This window comes from Haliaeetus albicilla, chromosome 5 (assembly GCF_947461875.1).
Source record: "Haliaeetus albicilla chromosome 5, bHalAlb1.1, whole genome shotgun sequence".
In the NCBI taxonomy this organism is placed as follows: domain Eukaryota; kingdom Metazoa; phylum Chordata; class Aves; order Accipitriformes; family Accipitridae; genus Haliaeetus; species Haliaeetus albicilla.
In genome coordinates this window covers 50,036,846-50,053,505 of record NC_091487.1, presented here as the reverse complement: position 1 = coordinate 50,053,505, position 16,660 = coordinate 50,036,846, and the positions used below count along the sequence as shown (strand labels likewise).

Sequence of the window (16,660 nt, the reverse complement as noted above, 5' to 3'; positions counted from 1 at the left end):
ATAGAAGATTACAAGAATCAGCAAGCATCAGAGCAAAATCACTGGCTTCACAATGATTCCAGCACTTTTGGGAGACAATGACGCTTCACAATTTGAGGTGATTACATGCAAACAGTAGCGCATTGCCCTTACATATCTCCACTGCCTAAACAGATGTAGGATCTAATTCAGTATTTGAACTCACAAAATATTGAGGCCACGCTCCCAATTCCTCTTTCCCATTCTTCCCTCATGCAACTGAATCTTCACTGGCTCTCATGAATTGTTAAATTTAAATAAACATTTTAAAAAAATAGGAAAAAATATATTAAACCCAGAGCATATTATTATTCTCACCACATTTGTGACAGCAACAGCATTGTGTACATACTAATGTTAATTGCAAACTCTAGTTATTAAACATACCTTTTTACTAAACCAATTATAAAAGATTCAAAACTAAGACTGTAAGAATTATTAAAGAAATTTAACTGAACACCTAGCTTGGGATACAAATAACGTGCATGCATCTTAGGAAAGTTTCTTGCTAGTCAGTATTTTCAGTGTCAATCTCAAGATTCTTGAAACTAGTATATGGCTGAATAGAGTGACACAGAGTGCAGAAAATGGAAACAGTTTGCCACCAACAATTCCAATAGAAGTTGCCTGCTGGGCATTCTGGTTACAAGCTATGGGATCCCTGCCCTTCTGATATGAGGGGAAAAACAGAGGGAGTAGTGGATGTGACAGTGTTTTCTTCCATCATCAGAAGCTTGCACTGATTTAAGGTAGCATAAGAGCTTTCCCATTGATTTCTATAGATTCTAGATGAGATTTGATTGAGTAGGTTGTGTTAATCATTACATGTTTTTTACAAAGTGATCCTTTCCAAAGGTAGATTTTTGCTTGAACCTTACTTACTTCAGATCCCAAGCCAAGAATTTCTGCCAATGAAAATCTTAAGCTTGGTGTTTTTTTCACTCTAAGTCTGTCCTAATATTTCCAGAGTAACATTTCAAGGTCTTCAGCAAGTAAAAATGAAATGTGCATTTTATGAGTTTTATTTTTTTCATCAGTGCGTAGTATGCTTCCCAATGTTCCTAAGAGCACCATGGTTGCTATGACTCTATTGAAAATGTACTTATGGCTAAGTACTTCTTGGGTTTTTATGAAGAAGAACACATTGAGATCAACCCATCTCTGAAACTGCAGTAGCTTGTACACACAGCTGGATATGCAACTTTCATCTTTCATTATTGCCTGTGAATTAAGCTCTTCAGACTTCTTCCATGATTTGTTCTTCAGAGAACAATTTCTTCCAAGCTTATTTCTTTACTTTCATATCTAGCATTTCTGATCTCTTCAAATCACACCATTTGTAAGGTCTTATGGATAACAATAACCAGGCAGAACTGCTAGCAGAAGTTACTCAAAATCCACTGTGGAAAGAAAGCAGGGTTTCAGTGTAACATCACAAAGCGAGTCAGCTGCTTTTTGTTAATCGTTGATTCTAATAAGCAGCTTCAGTTTTTGGTTTTGATTTGATTATCAATCACCCAGTAATTTGTCAGGACTTAGAACTCTTCCATATTCTGGAGACCTTCAGAATGCAGCTGATACTATGCCTTAGTCTGCTCTTTTGGGAAAATCATAAATATTCAAAAGTAGTGTTTTATCCATGTTTAAAACTGCAAAGTTACATACAAAGGTTACAGCTATAGTCTTAATCTGAGAACTCTGAATTTAGTATGAGTCATTAAATCATGCATTACATTGGAGGCTTCAGTTCTCCAGTTTGATTTCTAGCAGGCCAAATTCAATGCATTATTGGCCAATATTTTAATCGATATGCAATTAACAACTATGATCCCAGATTTAAGTGTTTAATACTGTGCTACTTTGTATGAGCAACTTCTACAAAAATGTTGGGTTTCATCTTAATTTTCCCAGACATTTGAAAAAAATGGAGAGGGTTTGTGAAAGAAACTGAGAATGAGTTCATCTGCATTGTGGGGAAGCTGAGTTTGGAATAAGTACTGATATGCCTTTTGTTTGGGCAGTCCTCTCCTGCCATTATTTGTTACTAGGAAGTCTGCATGGGTCATTTGTCCTTTGACATGTCTTACATTGTGAGGCATATTCTAGGCATCCTTGTTTTTAGTATATCTGCCAGACTAATGTTATCCTTGTTTTAGCTGGCTGGCTTTCAGAGCTTTTAAATGATTCTTGGGGTTCCTTTCTCTGTTGTTTTCTTGCAAAGTGGCCTTGTTGAAGTCAATAGATATTCTATTTCTTATGGGTTTTTTTCTCTTTTTCAGTTTTGATCATTACTTGCCTTTCCACAATGAACTTATTGTACAAATAAGTTTGAAATGTTGAAAATATTTATTAGAGGTATTCCTATATAACTCAGAGGAACAGAGGAAACATAAAAAGCATAGTTTTTTTAGTTTAGAAATTGTTAAAAAAAAAAATTCAATATCATGTGAAAAATAGTTTCAAATCACACCTGGTATTATTATTGAGTAGAATACTGCAAATAATTAAAATTCCAAATCTGTCATTTAGTTGGGCTTGTTAATCATAGGCCTGATTTTGTATTGATTTCTTATCTAAATAACCACAGAACTTAAATCAGACTTCCCGTGTCTTGTCAAGGAGGAGGCTGAATGTAAAAGCTGCAAGAACACAGTAAAATAACAATGTAATAGTTCTTTGCTCTTACAGGATTCTTTATCAGTAAATCTAAAATTGCTTTATTAAGGAGGTTAGTTGCAAACTGAGGTAAAGAGAGATTAATTGGCTTATCCAGGTTCTATCAGCCAGTAAATGACAGAGCAGGGAATACGCATAAGGCCCTTTGAGCTCCAAGCTGGGGTCTGTCTGCTGACCAATGCTGTCTCTCACCTGCTTTTATCCCAAATGACTAAACGATTTGATTTCAGTCAAACAGTGAAAATCAGACTCCAACTATTATTCATCAGCTTTGTTTCATGTTTGTTTCTTCACCTGGATTGCATGGAACTGATCCCAACTGATTCGCTTCACAGTCCCTCTTACTCAGCCTTTGGGGTTAGACTACTCATTGTACAGCCTGAAGCTTTCCTAGTATCGACAATGATGATTATGTTTTCATCATCTCGAGGGAAACATATCTGATAACTGTCTAATTCCAGGACTATGATTTCACTGCCTGCAATTTTTCCACTGAGGTGCTGCACAGCTGTACCATGTTCTAGTGGACTCTGAAAACTTTCAGCTCACTGTTGGGTGAAACTGTTAAAGAATAATATTAATGTCAGCAGCAAGGAAGTTTATCGTAAGTGATGACACTATATAGGCTCACTCAGGATGTTTACCAGAGCAACAGTTGCCAGGCAGATAAAGTATGTTTGCAAGATGCATTAGCAGACTTTTTTCTTCCCGCAGCAGCTGCTGAGGAATGAAACATATTTCTTGTACTTACTTGCATTTTGAGCCACTCTATGAATGCTTGATTCATTAATAGTCCCGTCCCACCCCACACACTTTTTAAAATTAGTAGCCAGGAAAGCTATCAGATTAAGAGACTGAAGATTTTTGCCCGTCAGTAAACAGAGACAATTACTTTGGTGGCAGTAGGCAGATTTGTTAAGAACAATTTAGAAGGAAGTCAACAGCTTGCGCTTTGTCCCACATCCCGTTTCCAGTGTGCCCTTGCTGAAGTAACACAGAAATGGAAGGAATACTTATTAACATGTGGTAGAGAAAGCAGATCGTCCTCTGCAGTGTATCCCTCGCTGGCTACTGTCTGTATCCCCAGCCACATCTCTCCTTTTCATTTCAGAGATCGACTTGAGCCCACTTGGATCACAGGGTTAGCATGGTTATGTCATGACTTTTTATGTAGTTAACAGCATACAGGAGAGTGAGGAAGCTACTATCTTATTTGTCTTTTCAGCCCAAATTACTAGGTACACAAATATAACTGGGCAGTAGGAACAGCTTTGGCACAACTTCAAAGAAAGGTCTGATTTTATACCTTTGGATCTATGGAGAGACATCTTCACTTTCTTGTCACCACACCCAACTACTGAGAACCTGTTGCCTCTGTTTATGGCAGGCACTCCTTGCAACATGCAAGTAAATTCCTTCTAAAGTGTTTTCCTGGACTTTTATGTCTTTAAAAAGCCAGGTGTGCAGATAATTCCCACCCCTCACTCCCCATCCCTGAATATCAGCAATCTGTTAGGGGTATAACTATGTTTTTAGTTCTGTCCCATGAAAATTTTCAAGACTTAGAACATTTTCCTGTGCCAAACTGAAATGAAAACATGAAATTTTAAAAAATGCTACAGGGAAATTTTGGACTGGGTTCCTTAAACCATCTACTTGTATTCCAACTATGTAAACATTTAAACTTAACTTTCTTAAATTGTTTTATTTTATTTTGTGCAAACTAACTAATTACATTTCAAAATGAAAGGCAGTTTCAAACTGAAAAACAAAACCCTTGTTTTGCTTTATTTAAGTATCCACAAGGGATACTTCAAAAACTGAAAATATGGTTTATTCCCACTCAGTCTGGAAATGTATTTCCTATAAATCATTTTAGGTTTCACAACTTGGCAATACCCCAAGGAAAGCATTTCATCTGACAACTCCCAAGAATTTGTCTCCCAAGACTTATTTTCACTGTCGCTATTTGGAGAAACCTCGCTTATGGTGTAGATGGCTTATTTCCAGGTTTGTTTCTCTACTTTTTGTAGTGAATGGTGGCTAGCAGAGCAAGAATATCATAACTGGGAGAACAGAAAAACATCACCCAGCCACACTAAATGACTACATTTGCTTGATCCTTGATGCTTTTTTGTTGTGATGGTAAAGGACTGCAGCCTCATAGACACACGCTTGCTTAACTCATGTGGATCCTGCAGATTTTGACTTGTAATTTTTGATCAGTGTGTAGTCATCCCAGTTTAGAGTCCGATTTTCCCAGCACAATTTTCCTTTCCCCATCAAGCCCTGAGGGATTCAGGTATAGGTGTGTTTTAATGATGTTGACACGTGTCTATTAGTGATTGTGGCTGGGATTAATGAATCATTTTACATAACCTAGCAAACAGCTATCCAGCGGTTTTCATCACTACTGACCTGGGCTTTAGTCCTACTTCTGACTTAAAGGTGGAAGCCTCTGTATCCTATTACAGTTGTCTGGGCTGCAAATTGCTTTAGTGAATGGTTTTATTAATAGCCTCTAAAGAAATGGTGGAATATTCAGCAAATAATAATGCCATCCAGGCCTGTGTGTATCATAGTGTATCACTGGTAGGTAATCACTGAATGATATTTTTGTACATTCAAGTTCTCCCAGATGTCAAAATGGTGGTAACTGGGCTATCTTAGTATATCTGTTGACAAAACATCTTGGATCCTGAAGTGTTTCATGAATCCATGCCCTATGAAATTTTGTATTCTGAGGGCATTTCCTCTAGTCAGAAGTAAAATATGCATTCTTATTTAGCCATGAAGTAGTTTTCCTGAGAAACATTTAAAAAACCAAACACCAACTGGATACAGGTCTGAACTGAGACCTGAGATCTGAACTGTCCAGACCACCTCAGATCTTAGGACTCATATGGTCTAATTTCTAGCTTTGCCTGGAGAGCAACCATAGTTACTGGGAGTCTCTTCTAAAGAGATGTTAACCTGTTTCCAATATGCCACTTTTCTCTACTTCATTACCAGCATGCATTAAAGTAGGTGCTAATATTCAAAATGTAGATATCAGTGCTAAGCTAATGGTTGTTTTTGTTCAGAAGTTCCAGTACAAGATTAAATAATCTGTGATTATAAGGAAATATTTACCCATGTATATCTGCCTAGAACTTGAAATCTGTTTAATAAATTTAGAACAAAGTTCTTACAAGAAATGTAAAAACTGTATTCTATTAAAGTGAACAGAGAATGAAAACAATCTGCACCATCAAACCCCTAGTACTGTCCCTGTTTTCAGCCCCAATTTATCACATCCTGGTGATCTATCAATCATCTTGAACCACAAACCGAAAAGGAAAATCCCCATGAGAATAGCACACTAACATTTCCTGGTTGCCATGCAATGCAGGCTGTGGTTTTACCAAGAAGTCTGTTAGCAAGCTTGTGTCTAAGTATTCTTTTACAGGCTTTTGTTTAAGGGGAGGCAGGGTTTTTGCAAATCTTCCACTTCATTTGCTTTGTTGTATCTGCAATTGCTAAAATAACTTTTTTTTAAAAAAAACAACATCCACCTTGAGGATGAAACCTCTAGGTATTGTCTTGAAAACAATGAAGAGCAGAGAGCAGTGCGTGAAACATCCATACAGTGGATCAAAAATCTTTATGGAAAATCAACTCCAATGGGAAGAGTCTGCATGAGTCACTGTTAGTCATTATGCATAAGGGTTGCAGAACCAGTGTAGAAATGGAGATTGCACCTGGCTTCTTACTGTGACAGCTTCTAACAAGCCTCTAGTATTAATAATCAGGGTGTAACTCACACTTTCATGAAAGGACAATGCTCTTCAGTCTGTCTCAGCCAATTCTATCACACCAGTGGGCTCTAGCTAGCAAATTGTCTGTGGAACTGTAGCTAGTGATTTTGGCTGAAACGTGTTAATTAAGCCTGGTTTAGATATGTGAATGGCAAAAACAGAGAAGGGCTTGCATGCAGCTACTTGAGACAGAGCACCAGAAATCCCAGGAAAGACAGGGAGAAATGGCCTCTGTGAAAGTTAATGTTCTCCATGCTCATAAAACTCAGCACAGGCTTCGGGGCATTCCATGGCTTTGGGTTGAGTCACCCAAGTCTCATGGTCTGGATGAGATTAATGATGATGACAATTCAGGCATGTCTAGTACTTTTTGCCTTTTTTAAGAGCTATTACTAAACAATTTTGTCTTTCAGCTGTAGCAAATCATGTGGATGTCAGGGAAAGATCGTGGCCTGGCAGCCTCCAAAGCCTGCCAGCTATAAGAGGGGGTAGAAGAGAAGGTTTAGGTGCTGCTTGTGATTCCACTGTAAGTCCACTCTGAATCAGCTCCTCTGAAACTTCAGAGGGGTTGCAGGGATCAGTAACAGTTTGGCCCACAGTATGAGGTTTGCATTCCCTTGTCTCTTGAAACAAAGAAAAAGTCCATCTTTTGCATAACTGTGCTAAAGCCCGCTAAGTAACATCAACATACAATTAATGGATTTGACCTTTCTGCACTATGGGAAAAGTGGAATATGTGTTTAGATTTGGATTTAGCAATCATGGTTCTTTCTTAACTCAAAATTAGTCTATAAGCCTCAGCATGGAAGAAGGAATCTAAGGTGTTAATTTAGTTTAGACCCCATCCTTTATTTTTTATAATTTTATATTGATGTTACTAGAAATATTTTCATTAATGCAATTAAGGGTTCCCATTGTCTGGACATAAAAATATGAGACCATAAAGTAAAAACTCTGGGTTCCCTGACAGCTCTGGGCAGTATGCTCTGCATCTGTATTTTGCTGGTTTTAAAATGTGGTAGTTACTGTCTTCACAGAGGAGATGCTGGGTTTATGCAATTTGCTTAGACTCTGCAATGTCGTGTGAGTCCTTTTTCCACACTCACTGCTTCACGAACAGAGTGTTTATACTACAGCAACATTACAAACATTTTTAATAGTACTTGTAGAAGATATCATCAAAATAAAAACAAAGCATGCTGTCTCAACATTACTTGACGGCAAAGTGCCAACTAATCCAATGCCCTCGAAACCAGCTCTGAGAATTGGATTGGCACATTTTCGCCTGGGGTTTCCAGGACATGATCTCCCATGCTTCATGAGCGAGGCTTCCTGGGAGCTTTGGCCCTTGTGTGCGTGCGTGCCTGCAGTGCAGTTGGTCAGCACATGTGCAATAAGCCTGATGCTTCCCAGAAGTGTCCTGGTGTGCGGTATGTAAACTGTAGAGCCAGGCTCAGCATTTCCATGGAAAACGTACATGTGTGTAACTGTAGTCCTCAAGTAGTTCCATTAAGCCTATTTGTGTAAATAAGCCTGTTTATTTTCAACAGTTCGAGTTTAAGGAATTGGCTACCTAATAAGTGGGACTCTGACTACAACTGGATCTCTGGGTGGTAATGGAGCATATATTGTAGTGTTTTAAAACCATGAATGGGCTGAGGTTTGATGACAGCTGAATCAAATTCACTCTAAACAAAAGTGAACTTCACTTAATATTTATGTGACTCTGGAATGAGTTGTGAGATTCAAATACAACCCAAAGCAAGTCCATGTGGTATCTGCTTTCATAGCGAAAGCTCTTCAGAAATTAGCCTAAAGTTATTGGAAGAGATGTCGATGTTCCAGACAAACAAATCTAGTTCCAACATCACTGAGCTTGTTACTTTTAAGTAATCAAACAGATCTTTGTGAGCTGATCCCCAAATTTAATATTAAGTCTTGGGCTTCACAGAGTATGTTAATTATTACCAAATTTAGGCCTGCCTTGTTCCACAGGGAAGAGAGAATCAAGAAGGGAAAACTGAAGAGAAGCCTTCTTTCCTGTCTAGGTCATTTATGTTTAATACAGATACTGACTGGACAACTTCCAAAATCATGTCAGGCTTTGAATATGGAACATTCAGAACTGAAGTAGAAGTCACTCACATGGCAGCTGTGAGAGCAGCTGCATCCCATAGCAGTAGTCGTGAGCCACATCCTTCTGTGCAGAGTAGCAATTCGTTGTGTTGTAGGAAAACATCTATTGGGATCTGCAACCTGAACATCTGTTGACTCCACTTGTGACACCGTGTCCATGTGGCGATGGCTTTTGAGCACGCGGTGCTGTTGAGTGAGGGGCTGGCTGCGGCAGGTCTCTAGTCAGTCCCTCAGCTATCCCCAGGACCAGTGCTGCGCACGTCTGCCTCTGGTACTCGTGGAAGCGCTGCAACTATTTCAGAATCATGTGTGGGAACTTGCCGAGACTATCATTCTACATTAATCCACTAGCTTCTCCTCAGACTGTAAAACTCAGCCCTGTTGCAAGACATTAAGTCCTCCAGGAAAGAAAAAGGCATTTGTTAGTGTCCTGTTCCACACAAGTTCCTCAATCTTGCCTTCAAAATCTCTGATGACAGCCATGTCATCAGAGATATTTTAATAAAACGATTAGAACTATTTTTCCCTGGAAGAAAACAGCCGTATCAAAACAAAGGTATTTTGAGAAAACAAGTTAGGCTTGCATAAATTTTACAAAACTAAAAATTATGTCCTCTTGGTATTTTTATAATGTATGATAATAAAAATATTAAGAACTGTAATCATCAAGATTGATAAACAGCTGTGTGATGTATATCAATTTTGTCTACATTAGATGTTTTTGTCAGCCTAAATAATGGGTGAAGGAGGTGGGAGAAGAGATTTTTTTTTTTACATTCTTTTTGTGGAAAGGCAATCCAAGTAACCATAATGATTAATTCTGTTGCCTATGGTAAAAGTATTTAACATTGAATGCATGGCTATTGAGCTCCTTTGGAAGGGCAAACGTCAATACTACTGGACTCCTACCTATGCTGCGAATAATGCTTGTCTTTTCATACACCATGTAGCCTGGCTCTAATCCGGTGTTTTATCTCCTTGATTGTTTTCTGTTACCTGTGGAAAGGAACATTCCTTGCAGTTTACACTGAGTAGATACACTGTAGATAGAATAATCTCAGTTTACCAATGAACAAAAGCAATTGAAGGAAGAGTGCACGCCTTGATTACTATCATTTGCTTTCACGGCTATGCTATTGGTTTAACCCCAGCCAGCAACAAAGCACCACGCAGCCGCTCACTCACTTCCTCCCCAACACCCAGTGGGATGGGGGAGAGAATTGGGGGAAAAAAAAGTAAAACTCGTGGGTTGTGATAAGAACAGTTTAATAGAACAAAAAAGAAGAAACTAATAATGATAATGATAACACTAAAAAAAATGACAATAGTAATAATAAAAGGATTAGAATATACAAATGATGCACAGTGCAATTGCTCACCACCCACCGATCAATGCCCCGTTAGTCCCCGAGTGGCAATTCCCCCACCCCCACTCCCCCCAGTTTACATACTGGGCATGACATCACCTGGTATGGAATACCCTGTTGACCAGTTTGGGTCAGCTGCCCTGGCTGTGTCCTGTGCCAACTCCTTGTGCCCCTCCAGCTTTCTCGCTGGCTGGGCATGAGAAGCTGAAAAATCCTTGACTTTAGACTAAACACTACTTAGCAACAATTGAAAACATCAGTGTTATCAACATTCTTCCCATACTGAACTCAAACCAGCACTGTACCAGCTACTAGGAAGACAAGTAACTCTATCCCAGCTGAAACCAGGAAAGCTATAGAAGAAAACAGACAGTCAAGCAAAAACAACATTAAAAAAGTTGCTTGTTATTCACATAGAATGTGTCAATGCAAATGCGCATGAATTGCATTTCGGGTCTTTGAGGAAAACAGTGATTATATGGCATCGTTTATTTCAAATAGATGGTACAGACACCCCCTTTTAATATTTGGATAAGACTGGTCTATTTTTCCCTTTCTTGCACGTTTAACTCCCAATAAAATTAAGATAAACATGAGCCATGCTCCTCTCTCCACTGGGAATAATAGGCTACTCCAATTAAGTGTGCTTTGCAGTTGTCATTCTAGTCTGGAGTTGCAATCACTATTTTCCTCTTGAGGGAAAGGTGGGGCAGGAGCAAAGTTAATTCACATTGCTTTGAAGCATCCTGATCTTTCCCCATTTTCTCCATGCACGATTGTTCTTATTTGTATTATTATTATTATTCTTACTCATACTATTATTTTTAACTCTTTCTTAGCTGTTCCTGTTAAAAAAAGATGATAAACAAATGTTCCTTTTTCCTCTCATTTTACTCAGTCACACACTTTCCTTGGATTATACTGTCTTCTCACTGTACCTGTTGCATTGTGTAGGCAGTATCTTTCCAACATAAAGATGAACGGGGTGTGATCTCCTCAGAGCCCCTAGTCCTTATGCTTTTCATTCAGTGGCTGTAGTGAATTGCATGAGGCACTCCCCTCCCATAGGCTTTGCATGTACAGCTTGTTCAGGGTTCCCAGGCTGAAGGCCAGAAACCAAACTGCACAACGTAACTATGGCACCTAAATTTTTTTTTATTATTAATTTAACCCCATACTGCTTGCCATTGAAATGTACTTCCATGTGCAAGCCTTCACAGTATTATTAAATTAAAATCCAAGACATCCTTTAACATTAAGTAAGCTTACTAAAGTACATATTGAAATGCTGACATGGTTTGGCAGTAAGGTTTTTGTGTGTGAGCATGAACTCAGCAAGAGGAAGCCTTTCAAAATGGAGGGAAATACTGTCAAGATGAATGAACAGGGCACAAGAAGTTAATTCATGTGAACTCTTTCATAATGTGTATTTGATGCTTCTCTATCTGCCCCAGCAGGCTGAATAAGAAGAGCTTAAATATTGTCTTTCAGGGAGTAATGTTGTTCTAGTTCAGAATATCTGTGCAGCTCACAGTTTTTGTCTCAGGTAGATCATGCCACATCAAACCAATGCAAGCTTTCTGCTTTTGTCTAGCTAATAATAGGAACATGTTTCTCGAACTAGTTCTGAAGCTGGGGATTGACATATATATTCATTTAAAAGGAATCACTGTGAAGAGATCACAATGAGATAATTAAGGAACCTTATGATTATAAAGGCTCTGATTATAGACCATTTCATCTTTAAAAAATTCTGTTATGAATGAAATAATTTGTTTTCAAATACATTTGACTATTCAGTTACTTTTGCAGTACTGTGGCTTCCAAGACTTTCACAATTTACGTGTTCTTCACATTATTGTTAATGGTATGTTAAAAGTGCTAGATACCTCACAAAAACATGTTTGTATTGCTATTTTTGGAAAGGCTGAAGATTTGGCTTGTGTCTCAGCCCAAAGAAGGGAAATATGAAGAAGGTGACTGAAGGTGCTAGCACTCTTTCTGAATGAATTGGTAGCTGCTACTTGTTGCTGATTTGCACTGAAAGCACTAAACTTGAAAATAAATAATTTCCAGGTCTTCAGTGAAGCATTGAGTCCAACAATTTGTAATTTCTTTTTTTCTTTTCTTTTGATAACAGAGTTCAATGTAAGTTGCAGATATGGAGGAGTTTTTCATGTTGAGAAAAACGGTCGCTACAGTCTCACACGATCTGAAGCAGTTGAACTCTGCAGAGCTCTCAATAGTACCTTGTCAACACTAGAGCAGCTGAAGAAAGCTCATGAACTTGGATTTGAAACTTGCAGGTAAAGAAATTGTTGACAAAATAATCTATCGTGATAAGTCCAGCCATCCATGCTATAGTATAATAATTACAGTTGACTTCATATAGCTGTTAATTAGTTGGATGTATCAGTCCTCAAGTAAGTTATATTCTGTGAAGAACAAAACATCTCTGTGCGTGTGTATGTTTGCTCTGGATCTGGTAATAAGTTCATGACTGCATATACTTTTTACCAATTATCTTTAAAATATCATCACCTCTTACAGATAAAATCTAAATTTAACAAAAGATTGACCATATAATAAACTAATTAGGAAGATGTTTAGATCATACTGTATCACTGACTAATTGATAAGTATGTGAAAAATATTTATGATTTTTAATGACTGATGTAAGTCCAAAGACTGAACATGGTATATAAAGTATAGGGAACTCTGTCTTGTCAAGAAACAGTAAAAATCAGCAAGTGGTACTTTGAGGATGAACTCTTGACATTCCAGTGAAAAAATGGCCACAATATTAGTGCATTCTTATAATCTGTGAATGGAGAAGTTTCAGAAGACAGCCACAAAGATTAAAAAACCCCAAACCATGTTGTCGAGTGACTTAATTACCCTCTGTAATTAATGATGCATAGGGCAACAAATGTGGATAATACAGACTCTTCAGTTTAGCAAAAAATAACTAGACAAAGAGACTGGAAGTTACAGAAAATTTTGGATTCAAAAAAATGGGTACTAATACAACAAAATATGTAAGGATAATAATTATTGGCTGAAACAACTTACAAGGGTTGTAGTAGATTCTTTGTCACACCAAAATTTCACCAAGATGAAATATTTTCCCCAAGGATGCCCTCTGTTCAAACGGTAGTCAAGCCGGGATAGTCCTATGGTCTGTAAATACGTCAGACTAGGTGATCATGTGATCTTGCTTTCCAAAACACATAATACACTGCTTATACAAGTCAGCCTAAACATTCATATGCAGAAAAGAGATTGAACTCAGGAGCTGTGAATTTGAAGTTTGGTTTTGTGGTGGTTTTTTTTTAATCAAATAACATAGATTCATGTTGTTAAACCATTATAGAATTGAACTAAATTCCAGTAGATTTTCAACTTTATTACAACCTAAAATAAGCAGCAGATATGGAGAAATGGCATTTATCTTCTAACTGACTGGAGTAGAAAAGTTCAGTGGGCATTTCTCCAAAATTGTAAGACTTTTGTTCTGGTACCATGAGAAATAGTACTAGCATCAATACTGCTTGCAACTGTTTCCTGCAAATTATTTCATTTCAGTTTAGTCAGTGGTGCTTTACTTTTTTAATGCCTAATGCATCAATGTTCTTTCTTACTGGCTTGCAAGCCTATGAGAATTGAATAAAGGTCCTTTCAAATTAATAGCATCCCTACGAAATAATTTGTAATCATGGAAAGATACATGCAGTGCCTTGAAAACGTTCTTATATATATAAATGTCATGCACTGCCGTTGATGACAGCATATGGCACGTTCATTTTCACAAGCATTATGCCCTGCATGGTGGTGAAAGAGGTGGACAACGGTGCCAGGGGACAATGGACAGAAAATTCTTAGCAGATTCTTCCGTGAAAAGTGGGAACGTCATTTAAAATAGTACCATGTAAAGACTAGAGACAATTCTTTACTCTCAGGGAAAAGCCTGCATAACATAGTAGCATGTTCTTTCTCTAATGTTAGCATATGAACATACTTAACATTCTGAATTGTCCAGCACTACACAATATATAGAGACTAGGGATCAAATATTAACTGAACACCTAGGGGTAGAGATTTCTAGTGCTAGCAATTATGAGTATTCTGCAGTGTGGAAAGTATTTTCTGAAGTTAAAAGATAATTGAAAGAGGTAGAGGGAAATGGTTTTTGCAGTGGGGAGCTGTAGTTTATCATTAGTGTTACAATTCTCCCTAATTCACAGTTTAGCAGAGGACAGATGTAAGTAAGGCATGTAGATACGATGTCATGGTTTAACCCCAGCCAGCAACTAAGCACCACGCAGCTGCTCACTCATTCCCCCCACCCAGTGGAATAGAGGAGAGAATTGGGAAAAAGAAGTAAAACTCCCAGTCCCTCACTTTCACTGCCTTGCTCTGGAACCGATCGCTGTGAGTAGTAAGATGCTCACTTAATTAAAATCAGTTTAGCTCTAGAAATTACATGCAAAATGGTGTTGAGTGCCTGGAGGGTGATGTAACTACATGTGAGAAAGGAACACCCTTCATATGCAAAAAGTATGCATAAATGCATGCACTTCTTAAGAACAATGTAACATGAAAATAATGGCTTCTTCGTGGCTTCTTCGTGTTTGAGATATCTAGAACACTTATGTCATCTGCTATAATATGTAATATGGTGTATTTTCCTCTGTTCTTCACAGGTACGGGTTTGTAGTGGGGCATATTGTTATCCCACGAATCAATCCCTATCATCTTTGTGCAGCAAATCATACTGGCATTTACAAACTTTCAGCAAACACAACTGGTCGGTATGATGCATACTGTTACAATGCCACAGGTATGTATATGCTTTTATGATGTATTTTAGATACAGATTAACTAACAATAACATATGTAATCTCCTATTTAAGGTACAGGAATGAGGGCTTCTATATTAAATATAATCTGTTTTTCAGCTGAGAAGAAACACCTTTTGTCAGCCTCTAGGAGTGTATCTATAATGCCAGCAATTAATTTGTTCTATTTTGTCGTTAGTGTGTTTTGAACTAAACAATTTTCTGCCCTTGAGACTAACTTAATAGCCTCAGAACAGTTCATTATAATGGCTTAATACAGTGAACCACTGCAGCAGTGAATCTAAAAGATGTAACTGTTGTAGGCGGTGGCACTCATCTCTTCGGTTCATGCACATGTGAGCTTCTATAGCGAACAATAATTATTTGTGTTAAGGGATACTAGGAGTGGCTGCCACCTGCAACAGCTCCAACTCCCAGGGTGGCCATCCCAGGCCCATAGACGTGGCTGCTGCTCTCCTCTTTGCAGGTTGATCCAGTATTTGCTCCCAGGCAAATCTCTGTTCAGACATAGGCAGTTAGATTGCGATGCGGGTCAGAAGCAGACTGCTTTCTTCTAAGGTTTTGAACTTTTTAATAGTTGCGAATATTTTACTAAATTATTAGGAAAATGTAGATAATCTTGTGACGGGTGCTGGATGCAGGATTTGAAGATAAAATCCGGACTAATTTCAAGTGTCTTGAATTTCAGTAGATTATTACATTCACAGCAGAACCAGATCTTGCAGAAAGCTGTGGGCAAAATCCATTGATGATTTGAATGGCAGTGACATTTTTTGATTTTGTTCTTGGTGGTCATATCGTTAAAAATCATCTTTGCATTGGCATAGCATCAGGTGAGCTGCCATCCTCTGTCACCCATGGATGACTCTTCTGGTGCTACAGTGAAGTCCATCCCCACCAGAGCTTTCTAACTCCTCCCGAGTCTTATTCCCTTCTGGGAGTAGGAGCAGGCGGCTCACACACTGGCCCCGAGCGTGGCACTGCAGCCCGCCAGAGCAAGCGGTGATCACCGGACCTGGGGACCTGGGGACCTGAGATCTGGGGACCTGAGACCTGGGGACCTGGGGACCTGGGCACGCTCTGCTTGTGCAGAGCCCTCTGTGGAGGGGATGGGGTCTCTCCGGCTAAAAAGGATTAAAGCTGCCGCCATGACATGCATTGAAAGCGGGTCATAAGGCTATTTTAACTGACGCTGATCACAACCATTTTCTGGAAAGGTTGTGGAAATGGAGAATCTTGTCGTTAGCTGACAGAACAATCTTGAAGTGCTCCACCTGGGAAGGAGCAAAAAGGGAACGTAGGTAGATCAGTGAATAATGTTTGATTTGGAAATTTGTTTTCAATTGTCCACATCTGCAGCTGATGCTTTGTGATTATGTACAATTAATATGGGTATGCTTGTGTCTTTTTTCTCAATTTTCTCAAATTAATATTTTCTATTTTCCTTCTTTTACAGAAACAAGAGACAAAGCGTGTGAGCCAATTGAAAGACTAGATACTTCTTTCCTCAACAATCAGGGTGAAATAGGTACTGTATTGATTTGAAAGACCTGCCACTTGTTTCACTTTTAGGATCCAGTTATCTTTTTTTACATAAACAATTGCTAATATTGAAAATCAAGCCAAACATAAGAAAAAGAAGTCAAGAGATGTTCAACAGCAATTAAAGCAATTAGTCCCTTGTCTTGCCCTAAATCCTGTGGAGCTTGGTTTGTCACAAGGTGCTACCAAACATTTTTTATATAGGTATTTGACATTTTTTAGCACCTCAGAGCTGCTAACATTTGTTTGACATATAGGACTTTAC

General features: G+C 38.4%; 1 protein-coding gene across 2 annotated transcripts in view; it reads left to right on the top strand.

Annotated features, from left to right (window-relative positions):
* The window catches only part of CD44 (CD44 molecule (IN blood group)), a 64,012-nt gene that overhangs the window by 11,300 nt on the left and 36,052 nt on the right, over positions 1–16,660 (top strand). For both annotated transcript variants that reach the window (XM_069784703.1, XM_069784704.1), the window contains exons 2-4: positions 12,135–12,300; positions 14,698–14,834; positions 16,310–16,381. In XM_069784703.1, coding sequence (XP_069640804.1) covers positions 12,135–12,300; positions 14,698–14,834; positions 16,310–16,381 — 375 coding nt within the window. The remainder of the gene's footprint in view (positions 1–12,134; positions 12,301–14,697; positions 14,835–16,309; positions 16,382–16,660) is intronic.